The sequence below is a fragment of the Myotis lucifugus genome, unplaced genomic scaffold, assembly GCF_000147115.1.
Source record: "Myotis lucifugus unplaced genomic scaffold, Myoluc2.0 scaffold_94, whole genome shotgun sequence".
Lineage (NCBI taxonomy): Eukaryota > Metazoa > Chordata > Mammalia > Chiroptera > Vespertilionidae > Myotis > Myotis lucifugus.
The window spans coordinates 2,661,063-2,688,011 of NW_005871142.1; the positions used below are offsets into that span (position 1 = coordinate 2,661,063).

The 26,949-nt window shown below is 46.2% G+C and overlaps 1 protein-coding gene across 1 annotated transcript in view; it reads left to right on the forward strand.

The window, feature by feature from the left end:
- The first annotated feature begins 3,773 nt into the window (after nucleotides 1-3,773).
- The window catches only part of APOB (apolipoprotein B), a 37,382-nt gene continuing 14,206 nt past the window's right edge, over nucleotides 3,774-26,949 (forward strand). Inside the window, exons 1-23 of the mRNA XM_023756429.1 lie at nucleotides 3,774-3,840; nucleotides 4,221-4,259; nucleotides 5,312-5,427; nucleotides 6,867-7,012; nucleotides 9,026-9,179; nucleotides 10,009-10,164; nucleotides 11,673-11,797; nucleotides 12,466-12,551; nucleotides 13,737-13,956; nucleotides 14,704-14,931; nucleotides 15,150-15,267; nucleotides 15,372-15,518; nucleotides 16,240-16,451; nucleotides 16,744-16,981; nucleotides 17,505-17,681; nucleotides 19,079-19,270; nucleotides 20,137-20,304; nucleotides 20,768-20,979; nucleotides 21,771-21,938; nucleotides 23,061-23,182; nucleotides 25,451-25,661; nucleotides 26,241-26,416; nucleotides 26,540-26,727. Coding sequence (XP_023612197.1) covers nucleotides 3,774-3,840; nucleotides 4,221-4,259; nucleotides 5,312-5,427; nucleotides 6,867-7,012; nucleotides 9,026-9,179; nucleotides 10,009-10,164; nucleotides 11,673-11,797; nucleotides 12,466-12,551; nucleotides 13,737-13,956; nucleotides 14,704-14,931; nucleotides 15,150-15,267; nucleotides 15,372-15,518; nucleotides 16,240-16,451; nucleotides 16,744-16,981; nucleotides 17,505-17,681; nucleotides 19,079-19,270; nucleotides 20,137-20,304; nucleotides 20,768-20,979; nucleotides 21,771-21,938; nucleotides 23,061-23,182; nucleotides 25,451-25,661; nucleotides 26,241-26,416; nucleotides 26,540-26,727 — 3,666 coding nt within the window. The remainder of the gene's footprint in view (nucleotides 3,841-4,220; nucleotides 4,260-5,311; nucleotides 5,428-6,866; nucleotides 7,013-9,025; nucleotides 9,180-10,008; nucleotides 10,165-11,672; nucleotides 11,798-12,465; nucleotides 12,552-13,736; nucleotides 13,957-14,703; nucleotides 14,932-15,149; nucleotides 15,268-15,371; nucleotides 15,519-16,239; nucleotides 16,452-16,743; nucleotides 16,982-17,504; nucleotides 17,682-19,078; nucleotides 19,271-20,136; nucleotides 20,305-20,767; nucleotides 20,980-21,770; nucleotides 21,939-23,060; nucleotides 23,183-25,450; nucleotides 25,662-26,240; nucleotides 26,417-26,539; nucleotides 26,728-26,949) is intronic.

The window sequence follows — 26,949 nt, forward strand, 5'->3', positions numbered from 1 at the left end:
AGTTCATCATCCATTGGTGATATCTCCATTTGGTTGACACTGGCCCATTCCACCATCTCCCACCTGTGCCATTCACATGAATGCCCTATTTTTTCTTGACAGTTCTCATTTGTGTGTGTGTGTGTGTGTGTGTGTGAGAGAGAGAGAGAGAGAGAGAGAGAGAGAGAGAGAGAGAGAGAGAGATTGGCATGTACAGACCACACTGGGCACAGTTCCATCTATAATTCTTGAAGTTGACGAGATTTCCAGCTTCTGGGCATCATTTGCAATTATAATGCCATCATAGGCAGAAAAGAGATAGACTAATTAATCATTGTCAATACTCGTCCCTATTTGCCAAATGAGCTTTCTGAGCAGCATAGCTGGAGGTTCTTTGTATCAAATCAGATACCCTTGTTTCATTTAGCATCATGGTCATTGTTTGTAAGTATCCTGGTAACAATGGGGTATATGAAGGGCATCGATTCATTGATTTGTATTCACCAAATGATGTACCGAACGCTTATTTCAGTATGAGAACAACACTGAACTCAGAAATTGGGCTTCTGAGGGGCCTTTCATAGCATCCACCGTTTCCTAGACTTGGTCAGGACCCTTCTGGTCACCCTCAGATAAACAGAATGCATAGTCTCCCTTCCAGAAGCCATCACTGGTCTAGTCCGCATTATCTAATTCCTTGAAATTCCGCCAGTCGGGCTGTTTTCTAATGGGTACCCAGAGCTCTGTGATCACTCAGACTGACGGTTCACCCCATGGGACTTTGCATTCATGAGCTGATAAGCCATAGCCACTCACTGAGATTAGCTTTGTGACAGCGGAGTGTGTCTCTGCTGGAGTCACTAATCTGTCTGCTGGAGCAAGGCCTCCTTTCCCCACAAGCGAACAGTGGTTTCAAATACCCAGAAATGTTAGGAAGCAGCAGAGACAAATGGTGTCTCACACACACCGGCAGCCACAGTATTCATGGCCCTCCTGAATGCCTGATTTTGCTTCTGAGCCCTTTCTTCAGCACTGATTTCCTATGTTTGTCCTATTAGCCTGTGTTCATCTAAGTTGTGGTTAGCTAGCTCCAATTGGTACCCTTAACATGCACTTCCTCTCTAAAACACACATAATAAGTGGTAGCTGTTACCATTTATTGAGGATCTTTTATTTGCCAGGCATCCTGCTATCAATGCAACTCTTTACATAGTTGTTTCATTTAATTCTCAAAAGTTCCTACGGGAAAGGGAGATCTTTTTAATTCCGTTTTAAGGATGATGAAAAAGAGACTGACTGGTGAAGTCACTTGCCCAAGGTTTCAGACCTCACAAGAAACCCAGCTCGGATTTGACTCCAGGTCTTCTTGACACTGGTTTCCTTTGCATAAAGCTGACCTCTACGGACTAGTATTTTCTCTGTTCAATGAGTAACTTATACTGGAAGATTTTCTGACTCTTCGTTCTATGTGAGGTCTCTCTGAAAAGTGGTCTATAGTCTTGAAACTTAAAACATTTTTAGGAGATGGAATTGAGAAATGTTCTACTTACTAGTAAAGGGAAAGGATGAAGGGTGGAATCTGTGGTCGCAAATAAAACTATATTTTCAAATCACTTTTGAAAAAGGATCTAGGTGGATTTTGTAATTTAAGAAAAAATCTATGCACTAAGCCTTACCGTATTTTTGTGAGTCTGCTCAAGTTCAACTCAACAATTCAACATGTGCTGTGGTGCTGGTGTACTTGAGAATGAGCACAGAGGCCCAGCACAGGGTGACTTCCAGAGGAAATCAGAGAAAGCAAGAGATCACCCCAATCTCCAGGCTTTCTCCTGTAGAGATGATGACAGTCAACTCAGGGACAGCCAAACATCCCACAAGTTTTCCCTGCACCCACGTTATCAGATTCATTTTTGATTCCCAAATCATAGAAATCACGTTTGTCTGCTGACGCTGACTCTAGGACAGTGACTCCATCTGTTATCAAGAGAGGAAGCCTGGATTTGTGCTGGTAAATTGGAGTTAGCCATCTCTATCTGGTTTCTTTGTGACTCACCCATTCTCCTTAAAGAGACCATTTCCTAAAATACAGCAACTCCTTCTGTGGCAAGTCAGCCCACTTAAAATAGGTGTGTGTTTTTTTAATGCTCAGAGAATACACCTGAAACTAATACAAAATAAGTAAAATGTTATTTTAAAAAGTTTTAATGCTCAGAGAAATGGCATTTTGGAGTGATGAGTTTCTCCAGCAACTTCACAGTTCAGTGGTGTAGGCTTGGCCAGCCTTGGGTTGAGACCTTTTCAATATCCCCCTTTTACAATATGAATATACCATGGATGCAAAGGAACTGACCATTGAAGGGAGTGTAGCTGCCCAGGGGGTTTGTGTTAAACACAACAATACTGTACATGAATGAGGAGAAGGGTGGAGGCCCGAGGCCGGGAACAAGGCCTACTTCGCAGTCTTTGTACACGGTTACTGTTTCAGAATATGACTCTTCTGGAATCACCGGTCCCGCCACCAGAAGATTTTTTAAATCTTCACAATTATTGGTTACATGTAGTGATTCTGTGATAGGTGCTGTGGGTATTCCTTAGTCCACCCTCTCTCTTCATGGCCCTCCACGCCCACTCTCTCTTCATGGCCCTCCACGCCCACTCTGCCAGCAGGCATACCCGCACCGTTCTGCCCTGCTCACGGCCTACCTCCATGGCTCACCAGCAGTTTCCCGTTTACCCACCTTGTCTCCCCAACCAGATTGGAGGTGCCTTGAGGACAGGGCCAGTCCTCAGCGATCTGCACGGAGCCCGGTTCTCCACGGCTAGGGAGAGGAGGGGCGCCTGGGAAGGTCTCCTCCAGTCCACTACTGTGCTTCTCCTTTCCAGCCTCCCCATCTCTGGAGGAAACCCAGGCTCCTCCCCTCAATTTGCCCAGAAGACTCTGCCCAAGGGGTGGGCTCTGGGGGGTGGGGGTAAGGGGGTGGGGAGACCCCCACTTCATGAGGGGTTCTGGAAGATTTGGGCACCTGGCTCCTGCTGTCACTATGACTTCCTTGCCCCTTGGGGTGACTTCGGGTCCCTCAGGGTAACTTTGGGTCAGTTACTCACCAGACCTCCCTCCTTCCCCTTTCTCTCTGCTTCCTTCCCATGATATGAATCCTGAGCAGATAACCACAGCCACGGGTGCCTATCAGGATTAGGGGTGCCCTATCAACCCAAAATCTACCCAAATGGGAAAGAATGGAGAGGAAAACGTCTCCACCAAGACACTGTGAAGGGCTGGCTCCCCAAAGGGCTACAAAGTGGGACTGGGGAGCTGGGGTGGGTTGGCCCCAATGCCTGGTCATCTGAAGGCCCTGCTGGGCCAGGCAGGCTCCTCAGATGCCAGCCCACTGTCCCCATGGCCTCACCCTCTGAGACCCCCCGGGGGAGAGGACCGGCCAGGCCAGAGGAAAGGCCGGTGTGGCTCTGGCTGAGCCCCCTCGCCGCAGGCCCCTCCTCAGGTTCTGAGAGGAGCCCTGGAAAAGCAAACAGGCCTGGAGGCTGCCCTTTGGACCTTTTGTAGTTCGCTGGGCGTTCCGAAAGCTGGGCGGGCGGCCTCATATAAATAGGGTGCCGACTCGGGGTGCGCATTCTCACCTGGGTGCGGAGACCTGCCTGCGTGTACCCCTCCCGGAGCGCCTTCTCACCTCTGTGCAGAGTTCTGTCTGTGTGAACCCCTGCGTGTGGAACCAGCGAGCGTCCTGAGGCCAGGCCCAGCCTGCGAGGTGCAGGGAGGTAGCCGGCCGAGGTCGGCCATGGGCCCATCAGGCCCCGCGCTGCTGGCGCTGCTGCTGCTGATGATCACAGCAGGTGCCGGGGCAGGTGAGTGCAGCAGCCCCCAGCCCGCCTGCCCCGCTGGGGTACAGCATCCAGAGTGTCCAAGAACCCAGCCAGAGGGGCAAAAAGCCAGCGGCAGGAGGGGTGGCTCAGACCTGCTGGGGCAGCTGAGACCTGGGTTAAATGGAGGGCAGTCACGTCCAGGGCCAAGGGGCTGGGGGGCCAGGGCCTGGTGGGTGGCTCCCAGCCTCAGGATGGGGGGAGGCCTGGGGGCAGGGGACGGAGGGGCTGGGGAGCCGGTTCTCCAGAACCTGCTTCCTCCTAAAAGAGAAAGGCGCTGTGGGTGCAGAGGTCCTCCCTGTAAGACCCCAGGGCCCATCGGAAGACAGGAAAAACCCACAGTTCTCCTTCTCCATTTCTTACAGAAGATGAAGTGCTGGAAAATGTCAACCCGAGCTGTTCAAGTAAGGCATTTCCCCACTGGGCAGGGAAGGGCACCCCCAAACCCCCACCCACCCACCTGCACATCACGATGCTGGGACTAATGTGTACTGCACTGAGCCCAAGGAGCCATTTCTTGGGCCTCTGCCCACCCCCACGGGGTCTCAACTCCCTTCTACCTGACCTTCTGTCTATCCGTGGCCAGGGGTAGGGTGGGGGTAGGAATGTCATTCTGTTGGCCCCTGGACATTTTGAGAAATCACCATCCTGTTTGTCAGTGGCTAATCATTGATTCCAAGCACATGACTGTGAAAAAATGCTGACTTTAACCTTTGTGCGGAGACCCAGACACCCACCCCTTTGTATTTACCTGACCCCTAAGGGTCAAGGGAGCTGGCCTTGCAGTGGTACCCTGTGTTCTTCCGAGAGCAGGAGGGTGGCCTCTGACGGGGAAGCACTGCCATCTGGTGGGAATCTGCCATCACTGCAGCCTGGTGCCTGTCTCAAATGTCCCTTTTCTCAAATTGTTCAGAAAATTCCTCTCAAGCACAATGGCAACATTCCGATGTTTCTCCAGTCAGCCAAATACCCCTAATGCTTAATGAGCTTCGCCTCAGGTGTTTAGGAGCACCGAGAAAGAGCCACAGGATTGTGCTAGTTTCCAGCTGACCAGGCATTTGAGATGTCTGCTTTATGTTGTCCTCTTAATTTTCCAGTCTCTCCTATAGATTTTCTGAGCCCCACCACTTGAAAATCACCTCCTTGTATCTCAAATGACATATTCAAGGAAATCTAGCTAATTGAAACGTTAGCCCCAGCAAAACATAGTAGAGACATTAAATCTATAAAGGAAAATTCAGCATAATACAAAGTCAATTAAAAATAATTTGAAAAATAGAACTTAAAAAAAGAACAAGCAGAAATCAACCATTTAACCTTTAATATAAATAAAAATAATATGAGTTTAATTACCTTTTTTTTTAAATTATTATCTATGCCCCTGCCCCTCCCTGCCCAGAACTGACTCTTAGGAGTTATTTCTGCTACGTGGCTGACTGATCTCTCCTCATTTTAGAAGGTACAACTCGATTCAAGCACCTCAGGAAATACGTATACAACTATGAAGCTGAGAGTTCCAGTGGAGCCCCCGCGTCTACTGATTCGAGGAGTGTCACCAAGATCAACTGCAAGGTAGGAGGGAGGACACTGGAGGACCCGGAGGCCACGGCTGAGCAAACCCAGCTCACGCCAAGACGTCTGTGATCCCAAAGGGCTGGGAGCTGGCCCTCAGTGTGAAAGCCACTTTGCTGAGTTGTCTGCCACACACACACACACACACACACACACACACACACACACACACACACACAAATTGCCACCCGGAGTTATTTTCCCAACAGTTTCTAAGATGTCATTGTAATTTAACATGACGAGGGAAGTCTGGTGGGTGAGCAAGGGGAGTGAGCATCTCAGGAGAGCATTCTGAAAGGCCGTGTTTATCATCTCAGTCAAATAGCATCTTTTACTAAAAACCAATGGGAAAGGGGAAAAATGGAAGCATGCAGTTTGTTCTCAAGTCCGACTTTTCTTATTGAGGCTGGGCGCACGCCTGTGTGTTCATATGGAACAAAGCTAAGAGCCACGATGGGGGTTCGCGTGGGGAAACCAGGCCAGGGAGCTGCCCTTGTCTTTCTAAGGCCCCTCTGTCTGTGTGGTCAAATAAGGTAGCCATTAGCCAAAGCGGCTATTTCAATGGAATAAAAGTAAGACTTCTGTTTCTTAGTCCCACCAGCCACATTTCAATGGCCCGAGAGCCACACCCAGCTGGTGGCTCCCATGTTAGATAGTGCAAATAGGGATCCCTTCCATCATATGGCAAGTTTTCGAACAGTTCTGGGTGACAAGTAGGGAGCTGTTTAAACGCCAGCCAAATGTGAAGGCTTGAATGGTTCCTAAGAGATATAAATGGGTTTGATTTTTCTGATTTTTTTTTGGTGTGTGTGACTTTAAGGACACCTTTGCTATTAAAACTAATGGTAGCCCTCCTCCCACTTCCTGTTTTTTCTTCTTAACTCTCACTCCTAGGCTACATGTCTTCTGAGCAGTCATAACTCTTTATAACTGAAGTGAGCACATCTAGAACCAGTAAAAGACATCCTCATTGACATGCATGAGGGCAAGCTGAGACTTGGTACCCCAGAACAAAACATCAAAAATAGGGCCTGGCCGGTACGGCTCAGTGGTTGAGTGTCGACCTATGAACCAGGGGGTCACAGTTCAATCCCCGGTCAGGACACATGCCCGGGTTGCAGGTTCTATCTCCTGTAGCAGACATGTAGGAGGCAGCCGATCAATGATTCTCTCTCATCATTGATGTTTCAATCCCTCTCTCTCTCCCTTCCCCTCTGAAATGAATAAAAATATATTTTTAAAAGTAGGACTATGTCTAGGTTGATTCAGGAGGGCTACTGAGGCCTGTTAAGGACACCTGTGGTGTTGGGGGGCAGATGCCGTGTTCCCCAACAGCATCCCCCTTGGTGTCTGACTGGGGAGGAAGCCCTGGGCCGCGGGGGTGGGGAATCTCACATTCTTGTTGGAGGGTCTCAATGTGCTGCTCCTCTGTCTTCTAGGTCGAGCTGGAGGTCCCCCAACTCTGCAGCTTCATCCTGAAGACAAGCCAGTGCACCCTGAAAGAAGTGTATGGCTTCAGCCCCGAGGGCCAGGCCTTGCTGAAGAAGGCCAAGAACTCCGAGGAGTTTTCTGCAGCCATGGCCAAGTAAGCAAGCGTGGGCCTGTGCATTCCAGCTCCTGAGCTTTCGGTGTTGTGTTGTGAGCTGTGTTGTGAGTGAGGGAGGGTGTGTGTGTGTGTGTGTCCACTGAGGTATGAATGTGTGTGTTGACAGTACGCACATACATGAATGTATTTGTATTCGATATTCACCATGGATCAGGGAATTGCTGAGTGTTCACAACAATCCAAGGGAGGAAAGCATTGTTTACCCTCCCCTAGCCATGGTCCCCTAATTGTTATTTAAATGTGTTTCTAAAAGATCTCACGCTTAAATTCCTTGAGATAATAAAGCTGAGATGGTTTGTTCAAACACGGAAATTCTTGTATAAGGAATTAAGTAAGAGTGGGTGGATGGTGGTCTCCAGGGAGGGTCCCAGCAGGACTAGGTGCTGGGGCCTAGCCATGGCAGGGCAGGGGCTGCTCAGTCTTCTTATAGACTACAGTGGGAAACTGAGAAGCACATAAGGGGGGCCGGGCCTGGCCTCAGGGAGTCCAGGGGGAGCGCAGGCCTGAGCCTTTGCCAGGACACCCCCACCGGTGTAGTCCTATGGTCCACCACTGGCACCTCTTCTGACTGATCGTGGCCACCTGGTACCAGTTGCTAAATACTTTGAACATCGCCCCTGCCTCATCTTCCAATCACAATTTTTAAATTCCCACGAGTGTGGAAATACAGGCAGTCATAGATCCGTGGATTCGGTAGCATTGGAAACTCCCTGCCCATCTTTCAGTTGGCAGAGAAGGCCTTGACGCTGCTGTCTCTCATCAATGCACCTTATGTTATCTGAGACTTAGATGTATATGAGGGAGCAGGTACAGTGATGGAAGGGAGTGAGCAGTCGTTACGTGTTGGTCCTTACCCTCCTCCAAACAAAAGGGACTCCTGCCCTTGACCACCTCAAGGCTTCACAAGCCTGCATCACAGTGTCTGGAACTTTCTGAGGGAGCGCAGAGCTGGGGAGACGTGCCTGTGCTCCTTCTCCTCCTGACTTAATTAGAGCAGGTGTGGCAGGTGCTTTGAAATCCCCAAGAGGAAGTTCCCAAAGGGAAGTCCTTGAGAGTGAAGGCCTCGGACATGGCCTGAGACCATGTCAAAGAGTGAATGTCCAACAAGTGTGTGAAAAGGAGCTCAAATGGCCTAGCGGTCAGGAAATGCAACTGACGTCCTAGGATCTGTATCCCCTTATACTCATAAGATGACAAAAATGTGAAGCAGCTGTAGCACCTGTTGCAGGTGGGTCTGTGAGGAAAAGTATACTTTCATGCATTGTTGATGGAATGAGAACCATTAGTCAATATCTATTATTAATAAAAATACTACAGCCTTTTGACAGCAGTTTTGCACTGCAGGACTCCAGTCCATGAAAAGAAAAGCAGTAGTGTGTGAAGATATAGACATAGGGATGTTCATTTCAGTGTTGTTCATGTAGGAAAAAAATCCAGAAAGGGAGAAAGTGAATGCCATTAAATAGGGGAATGTCTGAATAATAACAACAACAACAAAAACAACTCTATATAAGCATAGAATTCAGTGTTTTGCAGTTTTTTAGAAAGAATCTGTAGGGCTCTACCAAATGACTCAGAAGGATTTTCGTGGAGAATTGAAGAAAAGGAGATCGAAAAAAATGTGCAGAGTGCGATGCCATTTGTACAGAACAAGCACCGAGGAACTCTTTCTGTGTAGATGTTCACACCCACACGTCTATGCAGGACTGTCTGAGTGGGGAGGGGCGGCAGCAGAGCTCTGGGTGGAGCAGAGAGGGGACAGGTGAGCCAGCATTAAAGGAAAAGAAATAAAAGAGTGCCAATCACATACACATACTTGTATAACTTTTTAAAAAGGCAGGGATATATTTCTAAAGAAAAAGTGTAAAAAGAAAAAACAATAAGTAAAAAAAAAAAATTAAAGGCTGCAGAGCCACCCAGCTTATGTGCAACAGGCTCCTGCTGGAGAAAGGACACTTCTGTGACCACTCACTCTCTCTCTCTCTGGGACAGGTTCGAGCTCAGACTGGCCACTCCGGAAGGGAAACAGGTTTTACTTTACCCAGACAAGGAGGAGCCCAAACACATCCTGAACATCAAGAGAGGCATCATTTCTGCCCTCCTGGTTCCCCCGGAAACGGAAGAGGACAAGCAAGTGTTGTTTCTGGTGAGAATTTAGAAAGCTGCTAAGAATGGCCCTTTGACCTCATCTCCCCGTGTCTGAGCTGGGTCCCACTGTCTACATGAAGTGGAGTGTTGACTTAGCTACTTACACAGGAGACCCTACATCCGTGTGAAACACCAGTGCCCACGGCTTTCCTGTCCTCTGGGCTCAGTGTCAGATTGTCCCAAGCAGATCTAATGTTACAGCAGTTCCTAGGGAGCCCTGACCACCCTACTCCTTTGTTGGGTTATGTTCTATTCCCACAAGGTGCAACATGGTGAAGCCTATAAGTGTTGCAAACACGGGAAAATGATTGAACCGGTTGCCAGCCTCATTTAAGAATTCAAGGTTTCGATTTGAGAGAATTCCATTTCCTTCCGTCCCACGACCATTTTTGAGCCCTTGCTGGGTTCTCGGTTCTAGACTTCATCACAGTTGGAGAACACAGAGCTGCATCCTGAGACCTTTCCTTGGGGCTTTCTTGGGGCCTTGGGGGAGAATCAGAACAGTACAACCCAAGGCAGATGGAATCCATGTTGTTAATGAGCAGAGGAGAAAATGTTCTGAGAGCACAGAGCATAAAGTCAGAGTCGGCTGGGTCCTAGGTGGCCAGGCCACTTTGCCTCAGAATCAAAACCCTCTTCCCCGTGTCCTCACCGCACCTCTGGTTGGCCAGGCACCTGCAATGCCCACGCTCTGCCTGGGGGAAGAAGGTCCCTCCAAATCCATGTCGCTCCTACCTTCTCTTCCAGCTCCTTTCCCAGCCCTTTCCAAAGCACCTAAGGATATTTTCCCACGTTGAATATGCCTGTTGTATCTTCTGCTCCCATAGGATACCGTGTATGGAAACTGTTCCAGTGACGTTACCGTGAAAACGAGGAAGGGAAACGTGGCAACAGAAATATCCATCGAAAGAAACCTGGAGAAGTGTGACCACTTCAAGCCTGTTAGCACAGGAGTGAGCCCACTGGCTTTGATCAAAGGCCTAGTAAGTCTCACATCAGCATTGCTGTTCTCACTATCCTCTTTGTTAGCAAACTTCTGGAATGTAGAGCTAGCAGGGATCTCAGAGAAGGACCTGCCCAGCCTCCTCTTCTTATAGACTACAGTGGGAACCTGAGAAGCACATAAGGGAAGGGTGCCAAAGGCCACATGGCCTGTTATGAGGTGATCCAGCACTAGAATCAGGTTTCTCACTTCCAATCCAGAACTCTGTCCTTTTTGCTGTCATTCTGTCATTGGCACCAAATCTTCTGCCATCACTTGAGAATAATGACTGGCCATCCCTCAGAAGGCTCCAAGACCCAGTGTAGGCGAGCAAGCCACATACTGTTCCTTCCTGTGCAAGGGCTGGATGTCTGCAGCTCTAAGCCTCTAGCCTCCAAGAAAGTCCCAAGACCTGGGTTCTGCCCTTCTCTCCCCCTAACTCCCATGGAGTGGCATGGCTGAGAGCACACCAGGGTCCTGTCTTTCCATTCCATGTATGACCCTGATCCATGCCTGGCCCCTCTGTCTCCTGCCTGGGACACGCCCTCGGTACTAACCTCTAATTGTCCTTAACAAAGGTCATGTAGCACCACATTACCTGAGCTTACCTAATGCTTATAATATCTCCTGGACATGAATCACAGCTTAACTCGGTAAACACAAAGGACTTGAGCAATCACGCCATGCCTGACGGTGCTTCTGGTCACTGTCCTTGGCCCAGAAAACAGGGAGTCTGGTGACCACAGGGCCACAGCCAAAAAAGGCCAGTGCCCTGGTGTCTGTTGTTTTTCCTAAGCAGCTACTGTGTGCTCAGCCCCACTCTGGGCAGCACGGAGGGAGGGTCAGTGGCAGGTGAATGTGGACCTTGTCCTCAAGGTGTTTTCAGTCTAATGCGGGAATATGGTTCATACACATGTCAACTAAGGACAAAGATGATACAGTGATGAACTGAACAGGTCAGACAAGCAGTCCTAGGCCTGACCACAAAGGGGAAAGCACTAGTCATGTAGCTCTTTGGGCAAAGCAGCTGGTAAAACCAGTTAGAAGAAATGATGGGTGAACATCATTGAGTCTAGCTCAGTTTCACAGAGGATGTGGAGCATGAGACTGAAAGATAGAAAGGACGTATCGATGGAAGAGAGACACAAGGATGGGCTTCCAGGCAAAGGAAACACGGGGACCAGTCATGTGTGAAGTAGTAATGTGTGGTGGGGCAGGTATGTGTAGGATGCCAGGCTGTATATCCTTTGTGCAGGATGAGGTGCCCAATGGGGCAGAATAAGAAGAGTCTGTAACTTGACTCAGTTTTGGGTATGCCAAGTTATTCATCCCCTTGTCTAAATGTCAAGTACCAAGTTCTCTTCTTCAACCAAGTTTGTCTAATGGTACAGAATTCCCACTCTCTCCCCACCTGACCCCTTCTTCCTTGAAGGTAAATGCCTATGGCAGAAGACTCAGGTTCAAGCCCCAGCGACTGATCAAAATGCATTTCCCTCATCTCATTCACAGACCCAACCCTTGTCAACTCAGATCAGCAGCAACCAGTCCTGCCAGTACACCCTGGACCCCAAGAGGAAGCATGTGTCAGAAGCCATCTGCCAGGAACAACACCTGTTCCTGCCTTTCTCCCACAAGTAGGTCACCTGCTGCACCCCTGGTTTATCAGTGAATGGGGTCAGGGTGAGCTGAATGCCTCTCAGCTTCCCTGGTCCAGGCTAGGTTGTGAAGAGGTACAAAGCAGAGCCCATCCCTGACCCCTTTTCAAGCTAACAGGTGATTTGTTAGGAAAAATCTTAGACATGCAAAACAATTTGAGACCAACAAAGGATACCTGAGACCCAGACTTTAAGGGTTATAGGTCAGGAAAATCCAGGATCATTGCAGGCTGCCCTGGTTAGAAAGACTTTGTGGAGGATTTGGAATTTAGACTGGAGACCTATGTATCCAAATCCATTTTGAAAACTGATCAATCAACTAATGTTTATTGAATAACTTACATTCTTGGCACTGTGTGGTGGGAGATACCAAGGAATTTCGAGGCACAGACTTAGTCCTTTACTCTCCAGACACTCCAAACTCGTTGAAGGTATAAGGTGAACATTTCCTTTGATAGAAGGATAGCTAGTGTGACCAGGAGGAGGTGGGTGCTGTTTATTAGGAGGGTCAGGGTGTTTGGATTTAACTATGGTTTGAAAGGTGGGCAGGACTTAGGTAGAAGTGGAGACAGGGGTAACATTCAACATGAAGTTACTCTGGGGAGCGGGCCATCCCTTGTTACCTGCTGTCCTTTCTTTATTTCCAGGGACAAGTATGGAATGATGGCACTGGTTACACAGACTTTGAAACTTGAAGATACACCAAAGATCAACAGCCGCTTCTTTGATGAAGGTAAGACTATACCCACATGTTTGCCAGGGCTGGGGAATCTGCCCAACATGGTCCACATGTCATAGCTTAGCTCTTTGCTGGGGCCCAGGAAACATTTTCTGACTAAAGAGTTAAGTGGGCTCTGGTGTTCTAGCTGTGGGCTACTCTAGTGAGAAAGCATGTTCATTTGAGAATGTCAGAGTGACAATGACATACAGGAATGGGAGAAGTTTCCCAAAGCTACCTAGGTTTTTGTAAGTAGGCAACTGGCCTCCTAAGTCTAACTTTCATAGTTCTGACAACCTCATACACACTGTGATAAGACCTTGAACCTGGGGCAAGTGGCAGAGAGCCTTCGGAATCAGGAATCAGTCTTTGGTAGGGATTTCAGAAATCTCAAGCCCAACTCTAGCCCTGCATTTGTCTTGTATTTAAATCTGTCTTATGCATTACTTCATTGTTCTCAGCAACCTGTGATGTTAGGTGGTAACCATGTGTGCTTTTACACTCCTTCTGCAGAAAAGAAAATGGCACATAGAGGGGCTTAGTGATGTATTCGAGGTCATAGAATATTAGAGGTGGTACAAAAGGAGCTCCTATGTTTAACCTAAGCCAGAACTCTTTCCAATACACATTTCCATGCTGAATTACACACACACACACACACACACACACACACACACACACACTCTCACATCCTCCCTAGCAGGTCAGAGGAGGATACTAGAAGGGACACAAAAGGATCCTCCTGTCCTAACAAGATGCTTTTAGATTCAACTGGAAGAAATGATGGGTGAGCCTCAGCTCTCGCCTTAGCTGTAGCCATATTAGCAGCAGCACCTAATCAGGGGTTCTTGTGGGCAGAGAGGTCATCGGATACCACATTCAAATAAGCCTGGATTCAATTCCAGCTCTGCCTCTTATACCCAGAGAGGGCTTGGACAAGGCAAGACACTCCAACATGAATCTTAGTTCTCTTATCTTTAAATTGAGGAGTAATACTCACTCACAGTGTGATGACTCAGTGAAAACCTTGAAGTCACATGCCTAGCACAGAGCCAGATACATAGTAAGCCCTGATACAGGATAGTTTTCTTTTCTTCTCCCCTTTGCTGAAACCCCACTGATTCCCAGTCTCCAGTAGACCAAGATAGGATTGAGCTGTAGAGGTAAGCAAGGGTTCCTTTGACACTTTCCTCCTTCCAGGTACCGAGGAGGTGGGTCTTACCTTTGAGACCACCAAGTCTACATCACCGCCAAAGCAGGCCGAGGCCATTGTCAAGACCCTCCAGGAGCTTCAAAAACTGCACGTCTCCGAGCAGAACGCCCAGAGAGCTAACCTCTTCAGTAGACTGGTCACTGAGCTGCGAGGCCTCAACAACGAGGCAGTCGCATCCCTCTTGCCAAAGCTGGTCGAGGTGTCCAGGTATTTCTTCAATGGTGGCAGCTCCGTCTTTCATAGGTTATACACCTATGGCAGTGCTGAACCTTGGCCAAACAGAAAAGCTCAGGGGCCACTGAAATATTGACCCAGCTAGTCAATCAGTTCACGTTTGCTGGACAGAGAAATAGCAGCTAAGCTGCCTAGAGTTCCATGGGGAACACACGCATACTTTGCATCTAAGACAGATATGTATTTTTTTTTAAATAAGAAGGAAATATTTCCCACATTTTGATGGGTAGCTTCTCATTCCTTGTTCTGTTACCCTAGAAGGTTTCAGAGACAAAGAAGTCTGGCCTTTTGGAAGCCTCTTAGTGGGAAGAGAGCTCAAGCAAACAAAATAATACTGTGGTTTCTGTATACGTCAAGGCACTTGCTCTTAGTGCTATGAAGGTCAGAGAAGAAAGTGAGGGCTGAGATGAGACCATGCTGATATTTTCTTGACTTGTTCTGTGTCCTGGCCAAAGGACAGTGGTAACGGTGCTCTTTGAGTTATAAGACCAGAGGTCCTTCTTCAGACTTGGTGCCACGATGCCTCTTCTGTGGCTAACGCTCAGAGGGAAGACTTCCTGGTCCTTGGAATAATGGTTCTTGGGTCTGAGTTGGATTTTGAAATAGGTTGGATTGAACAGTGAATAAGGGAAATAAGGGCAGAAGGAATACCACGGGCCAAGGAGCTTTTAGCTGCCTTGAAGGTGACCTATGTAACTTTCTCTGTCCTTTCCTCCTCAGCCCCATCACTTTGCAAGCCCTGATTCAGTGCGGACAGCCCCAGTGTTACACTCACATCCTCCAGTGGCTGAGAAATGAGAAAGCCAACCCACTTCTGATAGATGTTGTGACCTACTTGGTGGCCCTGATCCCAGGGCCCTCAGCCCAGAGGCTGCAGGAGATCTTTAACACAGCGAAGGAGCAGCAGAGCCGGGCCACTTTCTATGCTCTGAGTCATGTGATCCACAAGTAAGTTTTCCCCTGGTTCTCCTCATAGGAGCTGAGGAACACCCACATCTCTATATTAAGAGTGTACCCCTTCTTCTGCATTCAGACTCTGATGCTCACTCTTGTTTTTGTCCTGGTCTTTTTGAGAGTAATGACTTGAAATAAGAAATCAGCAAACGCAGTTTGGTTTTTAAGATAAACCTAGTCATGCTTACTGAGTCCTAACTCTTATTCTGTAGCTATCATAAGACACACCCTAAAGCGACTCAAGAGCTGCTGGACATTGCTGATTACCTGTTGGAGCAGATTCAAGATGACTGCACTGGGAACGAAGATCACACCTACTTGAGTCTGAGGGTACTTTTATCTTTTGTATAATATGCATCATTTCAGAAGCACTTTTCCTGGGCACCTCTTCCTTCTCCTGCATCCTGATTCCCTCTGGTTGCTTTTCAATGCAGGTCATTGGAAACATTGGCGGAACCCTCCAGAAGCTCACCCCAAGACTCACATCTTCAGTCTTGAAATGTATCAAAAGTACAGCGCCATCCCTGCTGATTCAGAAGGCTGCTATCCAAGCCCTGCGGAAAATGGAAAATAAAGACGAGGTAAGGTCCACAGAGGAGGTCTTAAATTGAACATTATTCAGACTGACAAGGATTTGGAATGCAAGCCTAAATCTCATCATTCTATGGCCTTAATTCTACTGCTTTCTAATTGTAAATTTTCAGCAAGCCTATTGACTTGACTGCCTGGCAGTATGTGAACATGAGAGAAATATTTGACCTTGCTGCTGCTCCAGAATGCAGAGTTCGAAATGTTCACTATGTGCTACCCTCCTACCAGATCAAACATCACGTTCACTCTCATCTTAGGAAAATAGGACTGATTTTCCCCAATCTAAAATAGCCAACCTACCCCCATCTTAGGTGGCAATGGCTCCATATCTTTGGATTCTACCTTGTTTATTAGCGCCAACTCTCACTATCCCTTTCAACCTTTACCCTCATATTGAAATAATTTATGTTAAAAACAACTTTATTTTCAGTTAGTGGCAAGTCTCCAACAAGTCATAACTTGGCCATAACTTGCATATTTTAGTGAAATTGAATTTGACATGCATTTGATCGGAGTCTTCTGAGAACCCCTCCTTGAGCTGGTTGCTCTGGGAAACACTAGCAAGAAGATTCAGTACCAGCATTAGAAGAGTTATTAAAGAGAAATTTGGCTTATACATAATAAATTGCTTACAAACCATGCCCAGTGTTTGCCAGGCTTGTTCTGTGTCAACCAAAGGAGAGTGGTAACAATCTCCTCCTTTGGCTCCAGGTGCGGGAAGTCCTCCTTCAGACTTTCCTGGATGAGGCCGCTCCAGGGGATAAGCGCCTGGCTGCCTACCTCATGCTGATGAGGGACCCTTCTCAGTCAGACGTTAGCAAAGTCACCCAGCTTCTCCCGGGGGAACAGAATGAGCAAGTGAAGAACTATGTGGCCTCCCACATCGCCAACATCTTAAACTCAGATGAACTGTATGTCCAGAGGTAAGTCAGAGTCGTTTCCCCCCACCTGTTACCAAGGGCAGAAATTCCAAACCTAGATTGGGATTTAGCCACTGACTGTTCTTTCTAAAGCATTCTTTCTTCTGGGGAAAAAAAACACAAAACAAAACAAAAAAAACACTTGTTCAAAAGTACAGCAGACCTGAGCCAAACTCGTGGGGGCAAACTCATGAATTTGGTAAAAATTGGAAATCCATCTTTACTTGGGGTGAGAGAGATAATGCATAAGTTCCATGATGTGTCAGCTCAAAATATACTCCTTCTTTTCATCTAGTTTGAAAGAGTTAGTGAAAGAAGCTCTGAAGGACTCTCAACTTCCAACTGTCATGGACTTCAGAAAATTTTCCCGGAACTACCACTTTTCCAAATCCGTTTCTCTTCCATCCCTTACCCCATTCTCAACCAAACTCGAAGGCAATCTTATATTTGATCCAGATAATTACCTGCCTATAGAAAGCATGCTGAAAACGACCCTCACTGTCTTTGGATTTGAATCAGCTGACCTCTTTGAGGTAAGTGTGAGACTGGGAAGAGTTGTGTTTTCTAGCCCATTGTGTTCTACACCATAAATAGAAAGTCAAGAGATCCATGAGGCAGCAGGAGAGGAACAAGAATGATCACTTTGAGGCCTTTTTCTTCCCACCTCCCTGCCTCCCTGTGAGGGGTCATCTGAAGCATGACTTCTTCTTGTGAATGGAAATTTAGATGTCTCAGAAAAGACCTTAGACCTAAAATCCAAGGAAGTACATGAGGTGTGCTGTCAGACAGACCTACCAACTCTGAGTCTTTGATTTGATTATTTGTTCTCTCTAAACCTTAGCTGCCTCTTCTGGAAAAAGGCAAATAATAAGTTCTGTCTTTCAAGGTTCTACTAAGATTTAAATAATGCAACTCCTGAGTAGTGCTAAGCTCAGTTTCTATCTTACGGTATTCACCAAATACTTATTTAATTGGATGGACCTAAAGAGGGAAATGAGAGGTGGAAATCCGACAAGGAAACCTGATAGCATTTTCTTCCCTGGTTTTCTTTCTCAGCTTGGTTTGGAAGGAAAAGGGTTTGAGCCGACCCTGGAAGCTTTCTTTGGGAAGCAAGGATTTTTCCCAGACAGTGTCAACAAGGCTCTGTACTGGGTTGATGGTAAAGTTCCTGATCGTGTCTCTGAGGTCCTGGAGGACCACTTTGGCTACACCAAAGATGATAAACGTGAGCAGGTATGTGTTTGTTAAGAATCCTCTTAAGGAAAGCTTTGGGTCTCCATGCAAAAACATTCTTTTTCTAAACCTGGAAGCAACTATTTAACTGAAGTGACAACTATGACTTTTATTAAAATCAGTCCCATGAAAGTAAGAACCAGTATCTTCTGCCGTATGGGCCTCCTGGTGATGTAGAGTGCCCAGGAACCAGACTTTTTAGAGGCACCAAACCTTATTGACTAAGAGTGTGAACTCTGGAGCATGGGTTTGAATTCTTACCTCACTGTCTTCAAGCTATGCAACCCTGGGCATGCTGCTTGATATTATGTCTGTCTGTTTCTGCATCTCCAGAGTGCTAATAATAACCCATACCTTATAAGGTTATTTAAAGACTAAATGTGATAAAGTATATAAAACATTAAGCAGAGTGCCTGGCTCTGATACTGATTATTCAATAAACAGATACTATTAATAATTTTTAAATTCATATTTTCATTATTATTCAATTCTTTCTTTGGCTGTCACTCACATCAGTGCAATAGCTTAATGAAAGCAAAATTCACATTGAAGCTAGCAAAAGCCCCCACTGACGGAGTAGAAAATAGATTGTATAGTCTGGAGCTTCTTGGTCTTTAATTTTTTGCTACCCAGAGTGTGGTCCAGTCATTGGCATCAAATCAAAGTTTGTTAGAAATGCAGGTTCTCAAGCTCCACTGGGATCTACTGAATCCAAGCCTGCATTTAATAGGATCCCCAGGTAACTTGCACACACATTTCATTTGAGAAGCAGGGAAGTCATTTACTCTTAGGTGCTCACAGATGGTCCCACCTCCATCTTCTAATCTACTTACCTCAACTTGAGGCTGAGGGTCCTTGATCTAGTTTGAGTCTGTCAATCACTCTTTTCTCTCTCAATGCCTAAGCATCAGTCTATGGAATTCTGATTGCTAAGGAAAAGCTTGTCAAGTATCAGGTGTTTTTCAAGCATTTGGCCAATTTATTTGGCAGTTCATTTTCCCAAGAAACCCCTACCTACTATTCTTCCGTAGACAAAGGAGAGAGGGTATAAGCAGGGGAGGGGGTGGGGGATAGAGGATTTGCTCATTGTGGGGAGCCATAGGGATCCTAGCATCCTGGAGAGTAGAGATCCCTCTTACTATGCATTCACTATTCAAGGTAAGAACAGTGGGGAAGCACCACTGTTCCTGACAAGACCTCAGTTTTTTTCATCTCAATTTGGAGAAGCTCTTTCTCCTTCAAATAAGAGGCGAGAGCCTGATTCCAGTGTCTGCCCTGTACCCTACCCTGACTGTTTGTGTTTAGGTCCATCGTGGTCAGCAGACAGGCCCCATGTCAGAAACCTAAAGGTGTTTGACAGCTCTGACATCTCACTAGATATGTTGTTAAAATCCTAGGACATGGTCAAAGGAATTATGGGTAATGTTGAGAAGCTGATCAAGGACTTGAAATCCAAAGATTTCCCAGAAGCCAGAGCCTACCTCCGCATCTTAGGAGAGGAGCTTGGCTTTGTCAAGCTCGACGACCTCCAGCTCCTGGGAAGGCTGCTCCTGAATGGTGTCCATACTCTGAAGGGGATCCCCCACATGGTAAGTGGGTCAGGCCCCATCACGGGTGGTGAGATTAGCCTGTGCTCTTTCTAGATCTCCCTGCAGATTCTAGCCACACAACCCAGCAAAAGTGCATGAGCTTCCTTCAAAGGTTTGCCTTGACGTTCAGTGAAGAAGATTGTTGGATCACAGGGAATTGGTAACATTTAGAAATTAAACTGTTAGATATATCTCTTAAGAGCATTCGTTTATTCACGTGGAAAACAATGCTACAGGTTTATTTTAATATTGAAATGATGCAGTGCTTATGAAAGGACATATTTGGTCAATTGTAATCTATTGTCTAAATGTGAGCTAGTTTTTATTAATTTATTAAGAAGGGAGAAAATATGGACATTTACTCCCTAGGATTTAATAAATAGTTTGCTTTAAGAAAACATCTCAAGTTATTTTCTAGCTACATCTTAAAAAACAAAAGCCAATGAATACTAATATGTACGTCATCTCAATAACTCAGTTTCAAAAAATTAGTGGCTTTTAAATTCATTTTATCATAACATATTGTACTTCAAGTAAATCTTCATTTACATTTAGACTCCAAAAAACCAGAATGAAGCCATGCCAGGTAGTGAGACTTCAATCCCAAAAGCTCTGAGGCCCAGCAAAGTCTTAAATGCCTTCTGAATCACCAGTTGAAAATGATATGATATCTATCCAGGGCAATATTTTATATTCCAATGTGTTGAAATCAATAATTCATGTTTACTTATTATACTATTCAGCTAATCTATGCTAGCTCCTTCCTTTCTGGCGAAAAAGAATTATTGTCTAGTGGGAGGGAACATTTCACAAAGCCCACTTCGAGGAGGCTGACGTTTCGTGGTTCTCCCCTGTTGGGTCTACAGGTCGCAGAGGCCCTAAAGAAAGGTTCAAAGAATGACTTGTTTCTTCACTACATCTTCATGGACAATGCCTTTGAACTCCCCACTGGACTTGGGTTACCCCTGCAAGTGTCCTCCTCTGGAGTCCTCGCTCCTGGAATCCAGGCTGGGGTGAAACTGGAAGTAAAGGATGTAAGAGTCTGTTCACCTTCTTATTCCTCCGGTTGTTCTTTTCCTCCTGGGTGGTGCCCTTGTGCAACTTTCAAATGTGTTTCCAGTTCAAGGTGAAGTGCCTCATCAGTGCAATCACCACATTCATGTTTATGAAAAACTTTAGGGTTCCACCTCGCGAGCTGCCACGGGGCATGGTGGTCACACGAGAACTCAGCTATTCTCTCAATACGTGCGGATTCCTGTCATCTTTTTATCTTATGCTTAAAGTTAACTTGGGCACTTTCTCATCCTGGGTATCAGTGTTGTCTGGATAATAGAGAATGGAGAACTTGGCTTTTCTTCCTTCAATCAAATCACAGTGTTTGCTGAGGTGTGATCTACCCAGACATGTTTGCCCAGGGATGGGGAGGGGGCTTGATCTGATTTCATGGGACTAAAGTAGTTAACAAAGCTGAACAGGTCATTTTCTGACTTACAGAAGATGCAGATGGAACTGGTGACAAAGCCCTCTGTGTCTGTGGAGTTTGTGACAAATATGGGCATCGTCATTCCAGACTTTGCTAGGAATGGGGTCCAAATGAACACGAACTTCTTCCATGAGACGGGCTTGGAGGCCCGAGTTGGCCTAAACTTGGGGCATCTGAAGTTCAGCATTCCCGCTCCAAAGAGGCCAGTCAAGCTGTTCAGTGTCAGGTAATTCTTTCAGTTAATTCTGACTAGCCAGTTCGAAAGAGAATCGAGTCTGTACCTGCAGGACTTGGCCAGGCCAGACAGTTAATTGAGATAATTCTGGCCCCAGTGGATATGTGGTGACAGAGGGAGAGAAGGTACTGGATTACCTATTTTTAACCTAGCTGGACTCACTAAATAATTAGTTTCCCCAACCTTTCACATTTTACTAAATAGAGCCTAAAGACCTACTGATTAACTAGTTGTTATTAGGTTGTGATTCTTTGTTATTCATCTGTTTGTTTTGAGAATGAAAAAACACTAGCTCTAGAGAAATCATCCTTGGGAGTGTGTGTGTGTGTGTGTGTGTGTGTGTGTGTGTGTGTGTTCAATGCAGATGGAAAAAAGCCAGTAGAGACTGAGATTTCAGATGAAAGGGAGACAGGGAACTTCTTACCCTGCATCACAAGAAGGAAGGAACACACCTGAAGTCAGGTCCCAGCGATAGTTATTTAACACCTCTGAGCCTCTGTTTTCTGTGTAAAATTAGGCTCCTCGTACCTGCTTTTGTGGGGATTACAGATAACAAATGTAAATAACCTAGTGCAGTGTCTGAAACATAGAGTCACTGTGATTGTTAGCATTGTTGATGTTCTTCTTACTATGATTTGTTTCAGAGTAAATCAAAGAATTTGAGGTGGGTTTAACCGGGGGTGGGTGGATAGAGAGGACAAGATAAGGGGACATTTGTGATCAGTGATGTTCATTTTGATTCATGACTTGGAGATAACTCGGGATTTTTCTTTCTTCACTAGTAACACAATGCATTTGGTCTCTACCACCAAAACGGAATTGATTCCACTTCTAAAGGAGAACAGAAATTCCTGGTCAACTTGCAAGCCTTTCTTTACTGGCCTGAACTACTGTACCACAGGCACTTACTCCAACACCAGTTCCTACTCTCCTCTGACTGGAGACACCAGGTCAGTCATGCTCAATGTCCCACCCAGCATCTGCTTACCTTCTACATTATGACCACATAGCAGGGCAACGGAAAAAATGCCATGTATTATAGGCCTGTTTCACAAGCCTCAGGGATTTGCACCATCTAGTAATTATTTAAAACAGTGGTCCTCTACCCAGCACACCTGAAGGTTACACAAATTCCTGCCTAAACTTTGAGTCTAGGACTGGGTTCTTCCATAGGAGGGAAGGGAGTGGCAGTATTGGAAGGTGAGGAGTCATGAACACTGAGGGAAGTCTTAGCTCAAAAAATAAATAGCCAAGTAGATTTTCTCATACTACCCCGAGGGACCTACACCCATTGCCATTGAGAATCACTCCTTTAAAAGCACCTCTTTGGCCCTGGTCGGTGTGGTCAGTAATTGGAACATCAACCTGCGAACCGGAGGATGGTGGGTTCGATTCCCTGTCAACGCACAAGTGGAAGGCCAGCAATGGATGTGTCTCTATCATATTGATATTTCTCCGTTTCTTCTCTCTCTCTCCCTCTCCCTCTCCCTCTCTATCTCTATCTCCCCCCCCCCCACTTCCACTCAATCAAAAAAAAATCAATGGAAAAAATATCCTTACTCCTTGGGTGAGGATTAAATAAATAAATTTATAATTAAGTAGTAAAAGCATCTCTTTGTAGAAGGTGCCCCCTCTTTCTCCTTATGCATTAGATGAGGGGATCACAGCACAGATTCCGATTTTCTTCTAACTTTGTTTCTGAGCCTCCAGATACATTGGGGTGGCCTTTCCTGGAGTCCATTGTTATCCAAAGCCCTCGCCTTGCTTAAAAGCAACTTGTCTTCAACCCCCTACCCCACTTCCACTGCTTGGTCTCATCTTTGCTGACACAACCAGCAACTCCTGCTGCTCTGCTTGTCCAGACACCCTGGGAATCCTGGGTTTTGTCCTTGCCTTGGGCTCTTGGAGGGACTGAAAGGGACCATAAAGCTCATCACTAGTGAAGGAGAAGAGTCAATGTTAAAAAAAAGGACCATGTTTTTGTTGCTATTGAGGCTAAGTTGCTTTGTTGACGTTCTCATCGTCATAGAAAGCTCTAACATCATTCACTCTATGCATTGTGGCATCTTCAGATATGAACTGAAACTGCGGCCCACGGGAGAAGTGGAGCAGTATTCTGCCAGCGCAACCTACAATCTCCAGAAAGAGGGCAAGGCCCGGGTGGACACACTGGAGTTTGTAGCTCAGGCAGAAGGTAAGTATTCAGAAAAGGGCTCTTCCATCTCTGCCCTCAGTCTCAGGTCCAGAACTCACAAGGAGGACATCTTCAAGTTAATGTGTATAACAAATAGGTACTGAGTGCCTGATATGTGCCGGGCCTATTCTTAGAGCTGAGGCTAGAACAGTAAACAGTGGAGATGGTTTCTGCCCTCATGGAGTTTATAGTAACCTAGAGGCCCAGTGCATGAAAATCCCTGCACTTGTGGGGTGGGGGTGGGGGTCCCCTCAGCCCAGCCTGCGCCCTCTTGAAGTCCAGGACCCCTCGGGGGATGTCCATCTGCTGGCTTAAGCCCACTCCCTGGGGGATCAGGCCTAAGCTGACAGTCAGACATCCCTCTGACAGCCCAGGAGCCCTCAGGGGATGTTTGACTGATGGCTTAGGCCCACTCCCTGCGGGAAGTGGCCTAAGCTGCAGTTGGACATCCTTAGCACTGCCATGGAGGTGGGAGAGGCTCCCGCCACTGCCGCTGTGCTCCCAGCTGTCAGCCCAGCTTGTGGCTGAGCGGAGCTCCCCCTGTGGGAGTGCACTGACCATCAGGGGGCAGCTCCTGCATTGAGCATCTGCCCCCTGGTGGTCAGTGCACACCACAGCAACCAGTCGTTCTGGTCATTCTGCTGTTAGGGTCAATTTGCATATTACCCTTTTATTATATAGGATAACCAAAGTAAATATTGAGAATGTCAAGATTGGTGCTGAGGAGAAAAATAGGACATAGAGGAATCCAAAGAATCTTGGGAGTAGGAAGAGACGGAAAGGCAGTGCCATTTCGAATGATACAGTCTCGCCACTAGAGGGAGCATAAAAGAGAGACTTGAAGGAAGTAATGGGATAAGCCATATGGAAAGCTTTACAAGCTGAGGAGCCAGCAAGTACAAAGGCCCTGAGGCAGGTGTATGGCTGCTATGGTTGAGGAAAAGGAAGGAAGCCAGTATGACTGAAGCAGAGAGATTAGGGAGGAAATGGTAGGAGATGAGGTCAGAATGAAAGGGAAGGTGGAGAAAGAATAGCCTTGTAGGTTTCGGTAAGGACATTGGCTTTTACTAAGTGAAATAAGAGGCCACAGGAGAGTTTTCACGATTTGATTTATGTTTATGTTGAGGAAAGACTCTAGGGGCACAAAGGCAGAGAAATTAGTATGTAGGCTATGGCAGTAATCCAAGCCAAAGGTGGTGGGGCTTTGGATTAGAGCAGTGGCCTAGGAGATCTGAGATGTGATTGGATTCTGGCCATATTTTTAAGACTAGGCTGACAAGATTTGCTGATATAGTGGGTGTTGAGTGTAAAGAAAAAAGGAATCCGACGACTGTAAGTTTTTTTGGCCTGTGCAACTGAATAATGGAGATGCCATTTACTGAGCTAGGAAAGGCCACTAGAGAAGCATTTTAGGAGATGGGGCAAATTTAGATGTTCACTTCCAAAGATTTTTTTTTAGGTAGGAATAGTGTGTTCCAAAATTAAACTAGAAAAACAAATCCACAGGGTGCCTGCTAAAAAATAATATGTCATGTAACAGTTTTACAAAATACATAAAATGGGCAAACCTCTGAATTTAAGGAAATATGAAACCTTGTTACAAAGAAAGGAGGAGTCAGGGAGGAAAGAAGGTGAGGGAGGGACAAGGAACCAGGGAGGGTGTCATCATTGGAGAGTCATATAGAGGTGTCCCATATGCCTGACACAGAAGGACCGTGAGCCCTTACCGTTCCCTGAACATGCTGAGTGTTTCCCACAGCAGGTCCTCTGTATTTCGGGTTCCCTCTACCTGGAATGCTCTCCCCACAGAATGTACCATGGCTCCACCATTCTCTTCATTCAATTCTCTGCCCAATTATCCCCTTATCAGGGAAAACTTCCCTGACCACCACACATGAAATAGCACCTCTTATATCCCTTTCTCACTTTATTGTCATATCCAGTTGCAGTTTCTTTATATTATTTACTATCTGATGTAAATAACTACTTGTTTATTATCTGTATTCCCACACCAGGATGTGAGCTCCATGAAGGCAAGAACCCCACCCCCCACCCCCCACTGCCAAGAGCAGTGCCGAGCACATGATAAATATTTGCAGATTGAACAAGTACATGAGCACCACTAAGTTAAAAAATTAGGGTAAAATCCCGCAGTGTTTCCTCATTTAAACCCATAGAGTACTTGGTCGTTTCTCTACCCTTTTCTCTCTTTCCTTCCCAAACAAAGCTTCTGAATACACGTTTTAATCACCTTTTGCATTCTTGCAGGTGTAAAGCAGACTGAGGCCACGATGACAATCAAATATAACCGGCAGACTATGACTTTGACCAGTGAAACGCAAATTCCAGATTTTGGCATTGACCTTGGGACAGTTCTCAGAGTTAGTGATGAATCTGCTGAGGAAAAAACATCTTACAAACTCACCCTGGACATTCAGAACATGAAAATCACTGAGGTCGCCTTCACAGGCCTCATAAGGTAAGGAAGGCTTGGGGTGATCTGCTTGGAGCTGCTGGCCCTCGTGGCTCTTTCCTGTCTTCCTTTGCAGCTCTAAAGCTGACCAACCAATCATTCATTCCCGGTCTATAGTCCAAGGGGCAGAGCCCTCAACATTCTCACCCTCTGCACATGTCCAGTTAGACCTTTTTGCCATTTACTGGGCACTTACTATTCATCAGGCAATGTGCTGGGTGTTTTAAAGAAATCATCTCATTTCTTATAATAAACTCCAAGGTAGGTACAAGTTTCCCTGTTTTGTATATAAGGAGACAGTAGCTCAGAGGGGTTAGATACTTCAGCCAAGAAAACAGAGCTAGCAAATGTTAAAGCAGCATTCAAACAGTTTCTGAAAACCTTCTTTTTCTCCCGTATCTCCCTGGAAAGTCCTTAATTTGTGCTGAAGTTGACTGTAGAAGTTAATGAGCTTGATCTCTGGAAATTTCTCTGAGCCATCCATGTATTTCATTTTTATCACCACAAGTCGAACTTCTGTTTAATTTTGCGAATCTCCTTGGAATGGACAAAGTCATTGATGTCAATTGATTTTCTTTCCAATAGTTATGACAAGAAGGAAGAAGCCAAAATCAAAGGTGTTCTTTCTGTACCCCGTTTGCAAGCAGAAGCCAGAAGTGAAACCCTCGCCCAGTGGTCTCCCACAAAACTGCTCCTCCAAATGGACTCATCTGCTACAGCATATGGCTCAACAATTTCCAAGAAGTTGGCATGGCGTTATGGTGAGTACCTCTTCCCCATGGGAGCCCTTCTCAGAGCGCTCTGGACTTGAGTGCAGTGTTGCGAGCCATTGGTTAGAAGCTGACCTGATACCATTGACAACTATTTCACATGTGTGTTTTCAGATGGAGAGAAGATTGAATTTGAATGGAACGCGGGCACCGATGTGGATACCAAAAAAGCAGCTTCCAGTTTCCCCGTGGATCTGTCTGATTATCCTAAAAGCTTGCATATGTATACCAACAGACTCTTGGATCACAGAGTTCCTAAAACAGACATGACTTTCCGGCACATGGGCTCCAAATTAATGGTTGTAAGTACAAATCAGTCAATAAATGCATGGTTATAAGTGCTAATTACATGCTCAACTCTGAGTTAGGTGAAGGAGGGGATCCAAAGATGGATATGGCATGCTTCCTGCCCCCAGGGAATTTTCTGGGGAGAAAAGAAGCATGCACATGGTTAGCGGGCCCCCTCCCCCTTGCCCCGCTCCCGTTACCCAAGGCTGTAGATGATAAGTACAAAACGAATATAC